Source organism: Mus musculus, chromosome 6, assembly GCF_000001635.26.
Source record: "Mus musculus strain C57BL/6J chromosome 6, GRCm38.p6 C57BL/6J".
NCBI lineage: Eukaryota > Metazoa > Chordata > Mammalia > Rodentia > Muridae > Mus > Mus musculus.
Genome location: NC_000072.6, coordinates 146340201 through 146354031, shown reverse-complemented (window position 1 = coordinate 146354031; position 13831 = coordinate 146340201). Strand labels below are relative to the sequence as shown.

The 13831-nt window shown below is 43.6% G+C and overlaps 1 protein-coding gene across 4 annotated transcripts in view; it reads left to right on the top strand.

Moving 5' to 3' along the window:
- The window catches only part of Itpr2 (inositol 1,4,5-triphosphate receptor 2), a 393960-nt gene that overhangs the window by 148227 nt on the left and 231902 nt on the right, over positions 1–13831 (top strand). For all 4 annotated transcript variants that reach the window (NM_010586.2, NM_019923.4, XM_017321411.2 and 1 more), the window contains 3 exons: positions 3952–4009; positions 6799–6964; positions 8802–8975. In NM_010586.2, coding sequence (NP_034716.1) covers positions 3952–4009; positions 6799–6964; positions 8802–8975 — 398 coding nt within the window. The remainder of the gene's footprint in view (positions 1–3951; positions 4010–6798; positions 6965–8801; positions 8976–13831) is intronic.

The window sequence follows — 13831 nt, the reverse complement described above, 5'->3', positions numbered from 1 at the left end:
ATTAATCCATGTGTGCAAGCACACATATGTAGAAAGCTGTTTGTCAGCACAGGCTCTTAGTAAAACAACAGTAGGTTCTGTAATAGTGCCTGTGATCTCCCCAGTCATGGGCTGTTGACCAGCCTTGAAATCTCTTCTGGGGTGCAGGCTTTATATCCAATCAAAAAGTGGCTGGCTAATCCTATAACTATTATGCCTCTATTGTTCAGTGGGCACATCTTGCCAGCATGTATCAGTATTGAAATACACAGCAGCCAGCCTTGAGTAGATTTGAAGTGTTTCCTCCTGCAGGAACCTGCACAGCTCCTTTGGCTTATGTAAGTTAGCCAGCAGGAGGAGAGCTTTCTGGTCTATTGAGGTTGTTTCCTCTGTGTCTTGAATCCAAAATGAGTGATGTCTCTAGCTACTGGGTCTTGCCGTTTAGTATTGGTGGGCAACCAAGGGTAATGACAATAGCTGTCCTTGGGGCCTTCATACTGTCCTTGGGGCCGTTCTGATCAGTAACTCACAGGGAGCTATTCTGTGCCTTGCACTAAGATTTTAATTTAATAACCCATGTTTTCTAGAAGTAGCACTGTCTACTTATGCAGGGAACTTATATTCAAATTTGATATGTGTGTATATATAAATGTGTATGTGTACATGTGTGTGTAGGGTCTGTATATATATATTTGTATGTGTATTCATGTGTGGAGTGTATATATGTGTGTGGTGTGTGTGTATGTGTGTGTGCATGCATGTACATATATGGATTGCATAGTCAGAGAACACACACATATGTGAATAGTGTGTGTATTTGTATTTAATTAACTTACAAAATAATGGATTGCCATAAGACTTCTTTATGATCCTTGATTTTGCACTGTGCTTTTAAAGACCCCCAAGCACTTTTTCTATCTATCTTAAAACAAAAGTGTATCCATGACAGAAGACAACAATATCTGTGGTTGAAATAGGGACAGAGCAGTAGCAAGGCACTGTGTCCTGTATATGCCTGTTCCCTGTCACTGCCTGACTGTAATAGGTAGGGCTGCTGTTTATTACCCCATTTCACAGATGAGAAAAACAAGGGTTAGAGGTGCAACTTGGAAAGACCAGAGTGTTTGTTATCTGCTCCTGTACAAAGCAACTTAAATATTTGTTTTGACTTAGGTTTTGATACTTAGGGAGATACTTCCTAGTGGAAGGGGCAGCAAGGGGTGGGGCTACTTCAGGATGGAAGGGCAGCAAGGGGCAGGGCCTGAGGTCACTTGGTCTCCACATTCAGGAAGCAGGGAAAGGTGAGTGCTGGTATTTGGCTCACTCTGAGGGATGGCACTGCCCGCATTCAGAGTGGATGTTCCCACCTCAATTTAACCTTCCTGGAAACATCCTCACCCGCACAGCCAGGGGTGTTTCCATGGAGACTCTAATTCTCAGCTGGTTGGCAGTGAGGACATCAAAGTCAGGGAGCCCTGAGGCCTCGCCAGCTCGAGAGCCTGGATCTTTTGCACATTATGTTCTTTGGGTGAGAATCTGAGAAAATGTTCATGCTGGATCAGAGAGAAACGTGAAGTGCATCTAAGAAGGGCAGTGTCTGTGGGCAAGCCGCAGCTAGCCAGAGAACAAAGAGGAAGGGCTCACCACCTGTGGTGGTACCTGCGCTTTGGAGTTCTATCTCACGCTTAAAATCTAGGGTGTTTCTGAGACTTGGAACATAATCCCAAAGAGCATCAAAATGGCTGTGAAATTTTGGGGCCGTAGAAAGGGCTTTGTGAAGACTCAGAAATATTAATTCACCTTTTACCTGGATGGTCCAGGTCAGTCCTGGTGGGCTGTAACTACATCTTAGAATGGAGACAGCAGTTAGCAACCCTTCTGAGGCTAGCCGTTGTGCACAAAGAGGAACTCCCCACCAGTGTTAGGAGCCACCGTCTCCATCCATCCATTGGCTGGACAAGAAAGACTCATTGACTGTAATGAGATCGGGGACCAGAGTGGTTGCCTCTCTGCCCTCCTCTGACCAGCAGGCAGCCTGCCCTGTGGACAATGGACAGCCGCTGTTCCACCCAGGCGTGGAGCCACTCCTGGCACCCCTGCAACACTGCAGCTTCCCAGAAATACAGACCCCAAAGGGCTGTTTCCAGGAACGGTCAGACAGAACCAGAAAGCCATGCTGGCGCTGCACTGACAGAAGTGTAACAGTTATTGGCTCCCAGAAGCCAGATTTCTGGAAACATGAGCTCTGAGTGTCCGTAAAGTACCCAAGCAAAGGTTGAGGCACCAGGAAAATCCTCGCTCTGATGGAGAAGATGTCTTTCTGAGTGTGTGTGTGTGAAAGAGACAGAGAGACAGAAAGTCTGTATGTGTATGAGTATGTGTGTGTGTGTGTGTGTGTGTGAGAGAGAGAGAGAGAGAGAGAGAGAGAATCTATCTGTATGTGTATGAGTATGTGTGGGTGACCGCGCGCGCGAGAGAGAAAGACTATATGTGTATGTGTCTGTATGTCTATGTGTATGAGAGAGTCTATCTCTATGTGTATAAGTATGGGTGAGTGAGTGAGTGTGTGTGTGTGTGAAAGAGAGACAGAGAGTCTATCTGTATGTGTATGAGTATGTGTGAGTGCGTATGAGTGTGTGTATGAGAGAGAGAGAGAGAGAGGGAGAGAGAGAGAGAGAGAGAATCTTTATGTGTATGAGTGTATGTATATAAAGAATAGGACTTTTCCTTCTTTTTGGCATCTCTTTTCTTTTCATGCTCTACAGATACTTGCCTCACATAGGAAATGACCCTGCTCTACAAGAAAAAGAGACAGAATTTCAAATGTGGCAGAAAGATTACATTGCTGGGAAGTGCAGTGACTCTGCTCTTTACATGATTTTGATTCTTTAAAAAAATGCCTTTCCCTGGGGCTTAAAGAGACAACTTAGCTTTTAAGAACACTGGCTGCTCTTTTATAACCCTGCTTAGGTTCCCAGAACCCACATGGTGGCTCACAACTATATGTAACTCGAGTCCCTGGGCATCCAACACCCTTTTCTGGACACTGCTCATAGGTGGTGCACAGACATACACACAGGCAAAACATCCACACACATGAAATAAAAATAAAGGAGAACAAAATTGTTTGTCTATACCATCACTAGTGTGACATGTATTTTTATGTAGGCATATACACATATATTTGACATATCAGATACATACACACATATAGTTACTTATAAATAAGAACACCTTTGTAAATATTCTTATTGATCTTTTAATACATTTGATGGCAGCAATATGTTAATTTAAAGCATAGTTTATATGAAATAGGGAGAAAACTCATTTGCAGCTCTGGATTCAATATACAGCATCTAAATATATATGTACATATGTACAGACTTCAATTAAGATGCTTAAGTTTGTTCCAGCTCTTTTTTAATTCTGTTGCTGTGATAAAATACTCTAGCAAAGAGAATTTAGGAGAGAAAGGGGTTTATTTCAGTTTGTTTTTCTAGGCTATCGTCCATGTGGCAGGGCAGTCTCAGAGCATACCCTTGAGAGAGCTGGTCACACCACAGCCACAGCCAGGACAAGAGAGAAATAAGTGCACACAAATGTACATCCTTGTGCTCAGCTTGGCTTCTGCACTCTTCAACAATTCAGGATCTTATGCCTAGGGAATGGCGCCACCCATGGTGGGCTGGATCCTCCCACATCAAGGAACATTTAGTAATCAAGTCAGTCCCTGACACTGCCCACTGGCTAACCCACTTTATACAGTTCCTCATTGAAAATGTGTTCCTAGGTGATTCTAGGTTGTGTCAAATTGATAAAGCATTACACTGTTTGAGTGGAGCCATAGTGTAATTTTGTGAACTATTAGCATTCAATGTCACAAAAGGCATTAAGATAAAAAAAATATGTCTGAGTAAGTGAATATAATGTGAATTAAGACAAAATAAAAATGTTCACTGTGTTTCTTCACAGCTCTTGTCCCTGACATCGACGAGATTGCGGCTCAGGCAGAAACAATGTTCGCTGGAAGGTACTGTAATGAGTGTTTATCTTATATATGAGTATATCTCACTTAGAATTTTATCCGTAGTTTGTTATCATTCATCTTTTTACACATATTTAGATACCCTGGTTGCTGATAACATAATTTCTCCCATAAATGAAGCTTTAAATTTATTCTAGAGGAAAAAAGATGACTCTCATTTAAGCCATCTTTAAAAACTGGCAGAAATCGGGTCCGCATAGTTAACTCTCTCAGAATTCTTAGCTTTTATTTCCTTAGATGATGAGAATACAAATGTCCTTAGCTCTGTTATATAAACATTGTAACACATCACTTCACCAAGTCAAGAAAGTAGCTTCTTTTGATGTTGTCTTTAGCTTTATGCAGGAGAAGCCAGGCATTTCTTCCATCCTTAAGTGTCCATGATGGAAGAAAGTAAGGCGCCTCAGGAACCCGTGCGTGATATGTGCTCTCCTTTGCTACCATGTCCCTGGCGTGTATTGTTGTGAAGTTTCTTTTTCAGAAATGGATTAAGAGCAACCACAATGAGAAAGTACATCTCAGAATTACTGAAGTTCATTTTTATTACAGACCTCAGGTAGCCCGAGGAGACAAAATGTTTACCCTGTACCTTTCTAGAAAGGGGAACAAGAATTAAGGTTTAACAGAACCCCAAGATCCACAGTTCCGTGCTAGCCTAGGCTACATAGTGTGACTCTGTGTAGGGGAGGAGGGTGAGAGAGAGGGAAGGGAGGCTGGGGAGGGAATGGAGGGAGGACCGGAGCCCCCAAAGACTTACTGTTTAGTGAACATTTGGTGTAAGCTTATTTTCTGCTGTGATACTGGCCTTTGTTATGATTTTCTATTGCAATATTTTATTATTCTGGGGCAAAAAGATAAAGGCAGTCTGATTTTCTTTTCTTTTTTTAAAATATAGCCTTTTCAGACTTTTCTTTTTAAAAAAAATTTTATTTATTTTATGTATGTGAGTACACTGTCCTGTCACTGTCTTTAGACACACCAGAAGAGGGCATCAGAACTCATTACAAATGGTTGTGAGCCACCATGTGGTTGCTGGGAATTGAACTCAGGACCTTTGGAAAAGCAGTCAGTGCTCTTAACTGAGCCATCTCTCCAGCTCCTGTGATTTTATTGTCAAATGCAGACATGAGCTGCATAATGACCCTGGCCAGTGACACCCCAGGTGTAAAATAGCAAGAACTGAAAGATTCCCGGAGACAGTGACCTCATAGCCACCCTGCTGTCAGATCACAGTGTGTTAGTCAGGAGTCTGGAGAAGTGTGTGGGAACCACCACACAGCTGGCTGTGTCAGTGTGTGGCATGTGCAGTCACACGCAGAATGTAGCACTTGCAAGTGATAGTTACTGGTTTATGTGTTGAGTATACTTTGTCTCTCTGTGTGTATCTGTGTGTAAGAGTATGCATTTGTGTATGTGTCTGTTTGAGTCTATATGTGTATCTGTGTGTTTGTATGTATGTGTGTGTGTGTAAAAGAGTATGTGTGTATATGCATGACTCTGTGTGTGTCTGTATGTGTGTCTCTATGTGTATCTGTGTATGTATGTTGGTATGTGTGTATAAGAGTATGTATGTGACTCTGTGTGTCTCTGTGTGTATATATGCATGTGTATGTGACTCTGTGTGTGTGTGTGTGTGTGTGTGAGAGAGAGAGAGAGAGAGACAGAGAGGGAGAGAGAGAGAGAGAGAGAGAGAATGCACAACCGCGGCTTACATACCTTGTCTCCTGACTGTATTACTTCTCCTTTGCTTCAGTTACTTTTGTGCTGCTTTGTTAGCCCTGATCCAAGAATCAATAGATTATACTCTGTCAGTCTGTCTCTCTATCATCTATGTATCCATCCTCTATTTATATATCTCTCTATACCTATTATTTAAAAATCATCTGTCTGCCTATTATCTATGTATATTTATGTATCATGTGTATCAATTATCTGTCTGTGAGTGCAACTATCTATTGAGCTATCACTTCTCTGCCTACCAGTTCTAGTTATCATTCATCCATATGTACATCTATCTGTTGTCTGTGTCCTATCTCTATGAATCTGTAATCTGTCTCTCTGTCATCTCTCTCTTCCTCCCACCTATGGAACCCACATGTATTGCATAACACATATGCTAGGCTATACAGACTGGCACAATTGCACAACTGCCACCTATAACAGAGCCATCTGAGTATGTGCTTCAGAACACGGTGCAGCACCAGCAGCAACGCATGCCTTCAGATAGACCTTTCACCCAGTGAATCTTGTTCCCAGTCCCACTGTGCCAAGCACACAGAGCCCCAGGGGTGATGGCTGTGCACTGTGACTGTCCCTCCCCAACTGCCACGTGGTGATTTCTTGGGCTCTGGGGGAAACCAGCCATTGGTTGATTTCAAAAGGGGGACTCTGAGGGATAAAGGGGGACGAGTGGAAGGGCAAGGAAGACAAAGAAGATAGTGGGAAAATTTGAACAATGATCTACTTATGAAAATGTGATAATGAACCCCACTCCTTTATTTGTATGCTAACTAACAATTAATGAAGAATGATCTTGGGATTACTGAATGCCTGCACCTCCCTGTGTTGTTGATCGACTCTTGAGATTCTCCAGGAACCACCTTTGTCCCTGTCCCTCCATCAATGATAGGAGATTAAGAAGCAACAATGTCTTCCTTTTAATTTCCTGTTTTGGGAACACAAGGGATAAACGCTTAAAAACGTGATATAATTGAAATGACTTTAATATAGATATCATGTAATTTGTTGTTTTAGAATTACTTTTGGTTTTATAGAAAAGAAAAAACTCCAGTTCAGCTTGATGATGAAGGAGGCAGGACGTTCTTACGCGTCCTCATCCACCTGATCATGCACGACTATGCTCCGCTGCTGTCCGGAGCCCTGCAGCTGCTCTTCAAGCATTTCAGCCAGAGAGCAGAAGTGCTTCAGGCCTTTAAACAGGTGAGGCTGGGCCAGGGTGCTGCTCACCCAGCACATGGGCTGGGGCTGGGGCTGGGGCTGGGGCTGGGGCTGGGGCTGGGGCTGGGGCTGGGGCTGGGGCTGGGGCTGGGGCACCTGTTTGCCCAGAATGCGCAATCTCTGAGTTGAGTCCTCAGATCTATACCCAAGAAAATGGACTCATAAAGTTGACTGGACCAAGTTCTAAGAGTGTTTGGTGACCAGCCAACACCCTCCCTGTACCCCAGCCTGATGCTAGTTGCAGATGAGGCTTGAACCTTGAACTTTGTTGCTGTTGTTGAGACAGGGTCTCACTCTGTAGCAAGAACTGGCTCAGAATTCGCTATTTTCAGATTGACCCTGAACTCTTGGTGATCCCTCTGTCTCTGCAGCCTGTGTGCTGGAATTGCAGGCACACACTATGACACCTCTTTTATTACTGTTTGTTTTGAAAGATAGGTATGGCCTTGTATGTGCCTAACAGGACCTGCTTTAGATTGAGTCTCCCACAGGTGATCTTCAGTCAGCATCTTTATAAAAATGACAGACTCTAAAATTTAGGGTGTGCTGGAGAACAGGAACATCTTAGAAAGTTTGTTTCCGCTGCTGTTATTTTGGCTACAGAATTTAATGATCTATTTGACAAGCCATAGCTTCAAATTAAATACTTTGTGATTTAAAAAATGCAGAGCCTCCAAGGACAGGAGCCATGATGGGGATCTGGGCTTGTCTCATGTAATGATTGGATTGCACGTTAATCTCACAGTGATTAGTTGTGAGTGTGGGCATCTCACCAATGTCTTGTGTTTAGTGGAGTGCAGACGTTAAGGAGCTAAGTGGGGCCATTTAGATACACATACTTTACATATGTGCCATGTAGTATGTATAAATTGCATTGTTCTCTCAAGTTCAGAGACTTCCTGTTTATACTAGCAAATGTATATCGTAGCCATTAATTTTTTTCTTCCATGGTGTTTTGTTTTGTTTTGTTTGTTTTTTTGTTTTGTTTTGTTTTTTCGAGACAGGGTTTTTGTGTATAGCCTTAGTTGTCCTAGATCTCACTTTGTAGACCAAGTTGGCCTCAAACTCAGAAATTCGCCTGCCTCTGCCTCCCAAGTACTGGGATTAAAGGCGTGCGCCACCATGCCCGGTGGGTGTTTTTTGTTTTTTGTTTTTTGTTTTTTGTTTTTTGTTTTTTGTTTTTTGTTTTTTGTTTTTTGTTTTTTGTTTTTTTTGACTTTCAAACAGATACATGCATAGAACACCTCAGAAAAACTAACTTGAACCATGAATTTAGAGTTAAATTATCTTTTAAAAGAATTGTTTATTTTTTGTTTCATGCATGGGTATGTCCATTCATACATGTATGTGAAGATATGTGTGCAGTGCCCATGTATGTATGTGCACATATATATGCAGTACCCATGTATGTATGTTCACATATGTGTGTAGTACCCAGAGTCCAGAAGAGGGTTCAGATCCCTTGGAGCTGGAGTTACAGGAGGTTGTGAGCTGCCATGTTCCAAGCACCCACATGCACTCAGCTCCTCACAAGAGCTTTAACCCCTGAGCCATCTCTCCACCCCCTAGACTTTTACGTTAAATTACTTTTCAGCATTTTGAAATGTAAGAATTCCCTTTTATGTGTGAACATATTGCTTGGAGTTCACAGATACTTGCAGCTAAGCTTTCAGCCAATACACATGTAAATACCCATGAATGTTCTGTAAATGTTGACCTTTGCCTAATCAGTATTTAAAAATGAGATCTTTGGTGTACAGGATCTAGGAATACAGAAGCTGTGTGAGAATATTAAGCAACAAAGTTCTCCCGTGTTTAGGTGCAGTTACTAGTGTCGAACCAAGATGTTGATAACTACAAGCAAATCAAGGCAGACCTCGACCAACTTCGGCTGACGGTGGAGAAATCTGAGCTGTGGGTAGAAAAGAGCGGCAGCTATGAGAATGGAGATGTGGGTGAGGGCCAGGCCAAAGGAGGCGAAGAGGCAAATGAGGTTTGTTTCCGAGATCACTTTTAGGAGGAAAATTCTTTATTTTTATTTAATGTGTAATGAGTGCTTTGCCTACATACATGTCTGTGCACTCCATGCATGCAGTGCCCATTGAGGACAGAAGGGGGCACTATATGCCCTGGAACTGGGGATACAGACAGTTGTCAGCTGACCTATGGGTTAGCAATGAAACCTGTGTCCTATGAAGAGCAGCCAGAGCTCCTAACTGTTAGACCAGGGATCTAGCCCCTACTTTTTTCTTACAAAACAGTTTTACTGATAATATTTGCATGAGAGCTAACTGCCACCAATGTTATAATGGCTGTTTCTGAAATGCCTGCCTTGTGTCCCACTTAGGGGTTTGAATCCAGGAATGTAAAGGGTGTGTGGAGGCTTACCTGGGGCGGCCTTGGAAGTACTCTCAACGTTTCAGGTTGTAGAACGGGGGGCACAGAAGGTGCTAACTAAATATTAATTATTGAACCGTCGAGGGGTTGCAAGGTAGCGCTGAGATGGTAGAGTTCTCTGACAGGTCTCAGGATGACGGCTACTTGTAATTCTTCACTCTATCTCCTAGGAAATTTCCTGTAATGTTTACAAGTGTTAGTGGAATGTAGACTTTCTGATCCATAAAACTTTGTTTTATAATGAGCTAGGGCCATGGAGTGGAGACATAAATTCTTCTCTAACTCATTTCTAAAGACAAAAAAAAAATGTTGGCATTTATTCAGTGCTCTGCATGTCCATGGCATGAAAGTCAGATGTTTTTATACGTGGATTCTCCTTTTAAATGCCAAACAGACTTTGGGGATGGCAATAGGGCTACCTTTTAACCAATAAACGAGAGCTTGGAAATCCAAGGGCTCCCCCAGGCTGCAAACTCTGGGACTCAGCCAACAGTTGGATGATAAGATCCAGGCTCCTTAAGATTGCACTTTCTGACACAAAAATAAGTCACTATGCTTTTACAAATTGTAATACCCTTTCCTTCTGAAAAAAAGAAATCACATTTTATGTGTGCCCTAGGAAATATACTGTTGCTTCTCATGCAATCTTGGCTTATGTGAGGAGAGGTCTTTGGCTGGGCCGGTGAGACGGCTCAGCAGGTACAGGAACCTCATGCCAGGCCTGCTGATCTGAGCTCAACGCAGGCGTCCAACGGCCCTCGGCATAGTTCACTGTGCTACAGAAAGACAAGATGTCTCACAATAACTCAGATGAGATGTACCAGGAAGGCTGTAAATCCCTGGCCTTCACTCACTGAGGCATGATGGGAAAGGGAGGGCTCTTCTGCTGCAGAGTGGTGAGTGCTTGCTATTCTGCAGGAAGCATCTCAGGTGCTTTGCCCGTGAGAAAGAAGAGGGGCGTGAGGAGTAATTGCAGACATTCTCAAGGCAAAACCGTACAGCTTGCGGTGTAAAAAAAAATCAGTTTTCCAATCTGAAATGGGGGGAGCTGGCATTTATTCACCGAGTTCCAGATGTATTGGTTCAAGGAATGGAAATCGTTGTAGGTAGGTTGCTTAGGGTGTGGCTTGATACGAAAGAGTTAAATATTCAGAAAACCTAGAATTGGGAGAGGTTGCCCTGGATTGTTGGCTTTGGGGTCAAATGATCATAGCTCTGTAGGGAGACTCCATTCATGCATGAGGAGGCTGCTTTCTCAACGCGTCTGTGGCTTTGTCCGCCTCTGCTGACCCACTTTTTGAAGGCCTGGGATGCGACAGTGAATATGACGCTCTTAAGAGACATTCCTGTCTGCTGGAATTTCCTTTTTGGCTCCCTGAAGTTCCAGGGAGCTGCCTGCTAGCTTCCTCCTGGCACCTTGGCTGCCTTGAGCTCAATGCACTGGGCTGGCTCAGGCTGAATTGGATTTAGAATTCTTCACTGCAGGGGAGCTGGCAGCTGCAGACAAAGCTAAGGGGATGTGAAAGGGAGGCTAGGCCTGAGTTAACAACCAACACAGAGAAGACGATGCAGAGGCAATCAGTAGTGGGGGGTAGGGTGGCATAAGGGGTTGGAATCAGACACCACAGGATCTACTGCTTAGCATGTGTGTAGCTTGCTTTGACTTTCTAAGATTTGTGTTTACCACCCGGAAAATGGGCACACAGTGCACTGTAAGGGGTCATTGAGCAAACCTCTGATGGAGTGTGTTAGCATGCGGGTTTCTTGTCACTTTGACACAAGCTTGGGTCATTTGGGAATAGGGAGCCTCAACTGAAAAGATACCTTCATCAGATCGGTTTGTAGGAAAGTCTGTAGAGACATCCCTTGATCAGAGACTAATGTCGGGGTTGGCTAGCTCACTGTGGGCAGTGCTGCCTCTGGGCAGGTCCTGTGTTCTCTGAAAAAAGCAAGCTAAGGCATGAAAGAGGGTCAGTCAGCAGCGTTCCTCCATGGCTCTGGCTTCACTTCCTGTCTCTAAGCTCCTGTCTTTAGTTTCTGCCTTGGCCTCCTTTCATGATGGACTGTGACATATAAGATTAAAGGAATCCTTTCCTCCCCAAGTTACTTTTAGTCATGACATTTGTCACAGGAACAGAAAGTAAAGTGAGACAGTCAGTTAGCATGGCTTCAGTGTGCATTCAACAACTGACGAAGCGAGCAAGAAGCTAAGATTAGATACTAGGAAATCAAGCAACGAGACTCCAACTTTATTTTATTATTTCTTTTAAGATTTGGTTTAATTTATGTGTATGGGTGCTTGTGGAGTCCAGAAGAGGGCGTTGGAGCCCCCACAGCTGGGGTCACAGGCAGTTGTGAGCTACCCAATGTGGGCGCTGGGAACTGAACTCAGATCCTAAGAGCAACAAATGCTCTTAACTGTTGAGCCAAACCTCCAGCCCCTCACTTGCTTTGGTTTTGTCATCATGGACCAGTGGGCTTACTTCTGAGCTGCTCCATCTCCTGCTCGTATCCTAGCAACAGCATTCCAGTGTCATTATCTGTGCACAGCACCACCTAGAATGAACAGGTGTTTCTGAGTCTCCTGCTTAGAGATGAGGGAAGCTATCCTAGGAGTTCTTGCTAGTGCCTGTCCAAAGCCTGGACACATTTTACCACTAAGCCAGTGTACTAAGCTAGCCCACTGTCTTTGTATTTGTTTCCTACTTGACACAAGCTAGAGTCATCTGGCAAGAAGGAACCCTGACTGAGGGACTGCCCCATCGGGCTGGCCTATGGACATGTCTATGGGAAACCGTCTTGATTGTTCATTGATGTAGGGGACATAGCCCAGTGTGGGTGACAGGATTCCTGGGCAGGTGGTCCTGGGCTATAAAAGGAAGCCAGCTCAGGATGTGCCTGTGAAAGGAGCCAGCAGGCAGCATTCTTCCACGGTTCCCTCCATGATGCCCTGTGGCCTGGATTGTGGCCTGCATAAACCCATTACCACTTACGCTGCATGTGGTCAGAACATTTTATCATAGCAGTAAGGATCAAATTTGAACAGTGTGTATCTTAAGAAATAGAACCCTACAGTTGTGAAAGCCTTGTGGTCTTTCTGTACCCCGAATAAAATCCCACAAGTTTGTTAACTTCCTAGCTTAATAGTTCTCTCCTATGTGTAGTATGTATTAATAAAACACAAGAAATACAGGGGAAATACCTCCCCCAGGCTCTTCTGGGTCTGCTGTCTCCCATCCTTGTTGAATATGGCAATAATTAATTCACCAGAGCTCTAATCTGCATTGGTGCATTGTCAGACATGGCGTTTTAGTGAGCTGGTCATGGACTGATATTTTAAGAACTTTGCTATTAAAAGCAGCATTACTGTGGCAGCTTGGGCAGCTTCTTCCTCTTGAGCCCATTCAAGAGGTGCTTCAGGGATGCACTTAGGAGCCAAGCATCCCATGTGCTGTGTCCTGGCTCACACCAGTCATTTTCTGCAGATCAAGTCTTTTCTTCCAACAGTGTGTGAGAGTTGCCAAACCTCCCGTCCCGGTTACTGTTGGCATGCATGACAACCGTGACCGTTGTTATTTTGATTCCATTAGGTGTTTCAGAAGGTCAATTAATTAATTAATTGGTTAATTACTTTTATTTTTTTTGTTAAAGCTAAGTTCTGTTTGGGAAGGGAATGAGGTTCTGTTTGCTCAGGTGTACCAGATAATGAGGATGGGCTGTAGAGATGGCTCGGCCGTTAACATCTTTGCCGCACAGGAGTTTGGATGCCAGGACTTTGGATGTTTAGAACCTATGGGGGTGGGGGGGCTGTAATTCCAGCATCAGAAGGCAGAGATGGGGAGCGCTTGAGCAAGCTGGCTAGCCAGACCAGTCATCTGGGTGGGTGGGGAGCAGTGGATGTTATTCTTTATCCTCTGGCTCCCGCTGTGGCTATGAAGAGGTTCGCTGCGTGCAGTTGTGTCTTAATATTGAAACGCCAGCTAAGTATATATTATGCCTTACTAGTATTTCTGTTGGTGCGATGTCAGTGTACATATGTATGTTAGATTTCATTTTCTTTTTCCTCAAGCCTGTGACCTCACAGTTAACACTTTATACTTTATTTAAACTCAAACTTGTTTGTCTCACCCACATCTTATTTGGAGTTTATAACACCCAGCTGAAAATTTAACTCCAGCCATGGTACTTTTTCATAACTGAAAACCGATTTCCCCCCCACATTTGCCTGGCGGTTTTCACCAGGCTTTATAGCTTTTAAATGTTCAGGTTCATGTCTACCTGAGATTCTGCGCATTTGCTTCCAGAGTGAGGTAGTTGGGAGTTGCTTTTCTAATTTTTAATTTTTTTTATCTTTTTAATATATATATTTTAAATGTTTATGTGCCTTTTGCCTACGTGTATGGGTGTGTACCACATGTGTGCCCGGTGTCTGTGGTACCAGAAGAGATGCTC